General features: G+C 46.1%; 1 protein-coding gene across 1 annotated transcript; it reads right to left on the reverse strand.

The window, feature by feature from the left end:
- Positions 1-303: 303 nt before the first annotated feature.
- Positions 304-843, reverse strand: LOC143859040 (BURP domain-containing protein 16-like). The gene has a single exon (XM_077369712.1). The coding sequence runs from the start codon at positions 841-843 to the stop codon at positions 304-306; it is 540 nt and encodes a 179-aa protein (XP_077225827.1).
- Positions 844-2,363: the final 1,520 nt, after the last annotated feature.

Genomic DNA, 2,363 nt, shown 5'->3' on the forward strand with positions numbered 1-2,363 from the left:
TGATGAAAAAAAAGCCTAATCATAAATGCTAGATCAAACCCATAAAAATCGATTGCATTTATTCATAATAATAGCTTGCATTTATTCATAATAATAGCGTGCCCACAAGCTACTGACTTTCAACCCAAATTAGATCATTCCCAAATATCCACTGACAGACCTCGATATCTCAAGGCCCCTATCCCAATGCCACAAAAGCAGCGTGCGTGGCACTCCACTGGGTCGTATCCAAATGACAAATCCCCACTTCGTCATTCACCTTCTTTCAGCTCGCCTCCTCCAATGTTTTTACGCCATATACCATCACGCGTGAGAGTAATATACCAAATACGGAAATAAACTCTCATGACAGGACACTACCGACCACGTCACATTCATCGCAACCACTTTTTTGATGATCAGAGTCTGACCCCATCCGTTTGTGTTCGTCGTCGACGAAACCACCATCGACTTTCCGATGACGAAAAATGCAAACTCTGATATTGCCTCGATCGACATCACGCACCGCTTCGTCTCGTCCTTCATCGACGGCTGCTCGCATACCAAGATTGTATTTGCCATCACCGGCTCTAGACCATCGGTGGCTAACATTTTGACCACCTTCGGAAACCCGAATTGGAGCTTGTCTGCGAGAATCGTTGGAAGGAAAGATCGCTCTGGCAAATTGTCCGTTATATCCGACATCAGGATTTGTTTTCCCTCCACAAGATTCCGCTGCCGGAAGAACGTCCCAACCTCCACCTTAAAGTGATTATGTCTGAATCCGGTAATATTTAACGGATTGGATCTCTTCCCGTAAAGATATGCAAACGCACCAATCTTGTTTTTTCTGAAATCTCCCATTCCCTGTAATTTCTACCGTAAAGATATGCAAACGCACAAATCTTGTTTTTTCTGAAATCTCCCATTCCCTGTAATTTCTACCGGTCAACTCATATTGCAGTCCATTTCCGTGTTTGATAACGTGGCAAGTGATGTTAGCAGGGGATTTGAGGGCACAGAAAAGTTTTTCGAAGGAGCAGGAGTGGATGTGGGAAGAGTGGGTGTGGGAGTTTATGTAATGGGAGAATAGGGCCAGTTGCGTGGCATTTAATAGCGAGGATTTGGCGAGGAGAATGTCGGGGATTTGGTTGGAGGGGAAGAGGCGGGCCTGGTGGTGGAGGGATGCTTTTGGGAAGAAAAGGCTGAGGAAGGAGGAGGCGGAGGAGAAAGAAGCGGAGAAGAGACTCCATTTTTTTCCCTTCAAATTGTGGAATTTAGGAGTCTTAAATCGAAGCTCACAGGAGTCCGTTTCTACCGTTCCTATCTTTTAGGCTCACCAAATTATCATTACCCCCTTTCTGCCCGTTTCTTTAGAAGTTAATGAGAAGCCATGCAGAGCAAGTCCTGAGTTGGTTGAAGAGAAAAAGGTATGTCATGTGGGGCCCGCAACATTATTTTTTTCTCTTCAACTAACTCAGTGCGTGTTCGGCATGACTTCTCATTAACATCACTTGCCATGTCATCAAATGCACGAACAGACTGCAAGATTAGTTGACCGGTAGAAATGTGAATGAGTGGATTTCAGAAACAACAGGATTGGTGTGTTCACATATCTTTACGGGAAGAGATCCAATCCGTTAAATATTACCGGATTCAGGCATAATCACTTTGAGGTGGAGGCCAGGATGTTCTTTCAGCAGGGGAATCATGTAGAGGGAAAACGAATCTCGATGCCGGATATAAGGGACAAGTTGCTGGAAGGATCTTTCCTTCCGAGGATTCTCGCAAACCAGCTCCAATTCATGTTGCCGAAACTGGTCAAAATGTTAGCCACCGACGGTTTAGAGCTGGTGATGGCGAATTCGATCCCGGTGATGGCACTCCACTGGGTCGTGTCCAAATGACAAATCCCCACCCCGTCATTCACCTTCTTTTCGCTCTCCTCCAATAATTCCACGTCATACACCATCACGCGTGACAACAATATACCAAATACGGAAATAAGCTCTCATGACATGACATCACCGACCTCGTCACATTCCTCGCCACCCTTTTTCCGATGACCAAAGTCTGACCCCATCCGTTTGTGGTCGCCGTCGACGAAACCTTCGCCAACTTTCCGATGACGGAAAATGCAAACTTCAACATTGCCTCGATCGACATCACGCACCGTTTCATGTCGTCCTTCACCGGCGGCTACTCGCACACCGGGATTGTATTCGCCATCACCGGCCCTAAATCGTCGGTGGCTAACATTTTGACCAGTTCCGGCAACATGAATTGGAGCTGGTTTACGAGAATCCTCGGAAAGAAAGATCCTTCCTGCAACTTGTCCCTTATATCGGGCATCGGGATTCGTTTTCCCTTTACATGATTCCTCT

Source organism: Tasmannia lanceolata, unplaced genomic scaffold (assembly GCF_043159265.1).
Source record: "Tasmannia lanceolata isolate RefF3 unplaced genomic scaffold, GAP_Taslan_0.1 ptg000029l, whole genome shotgun sequence".
NCBI classification, from domain to species: domain Eukaryota; kingdom Viridiplantae; phylum Streptophyta; class Magnoliopsida; order Canellales; family Winteraceae; genus Tasmannia; species Tasmannia lanceolata.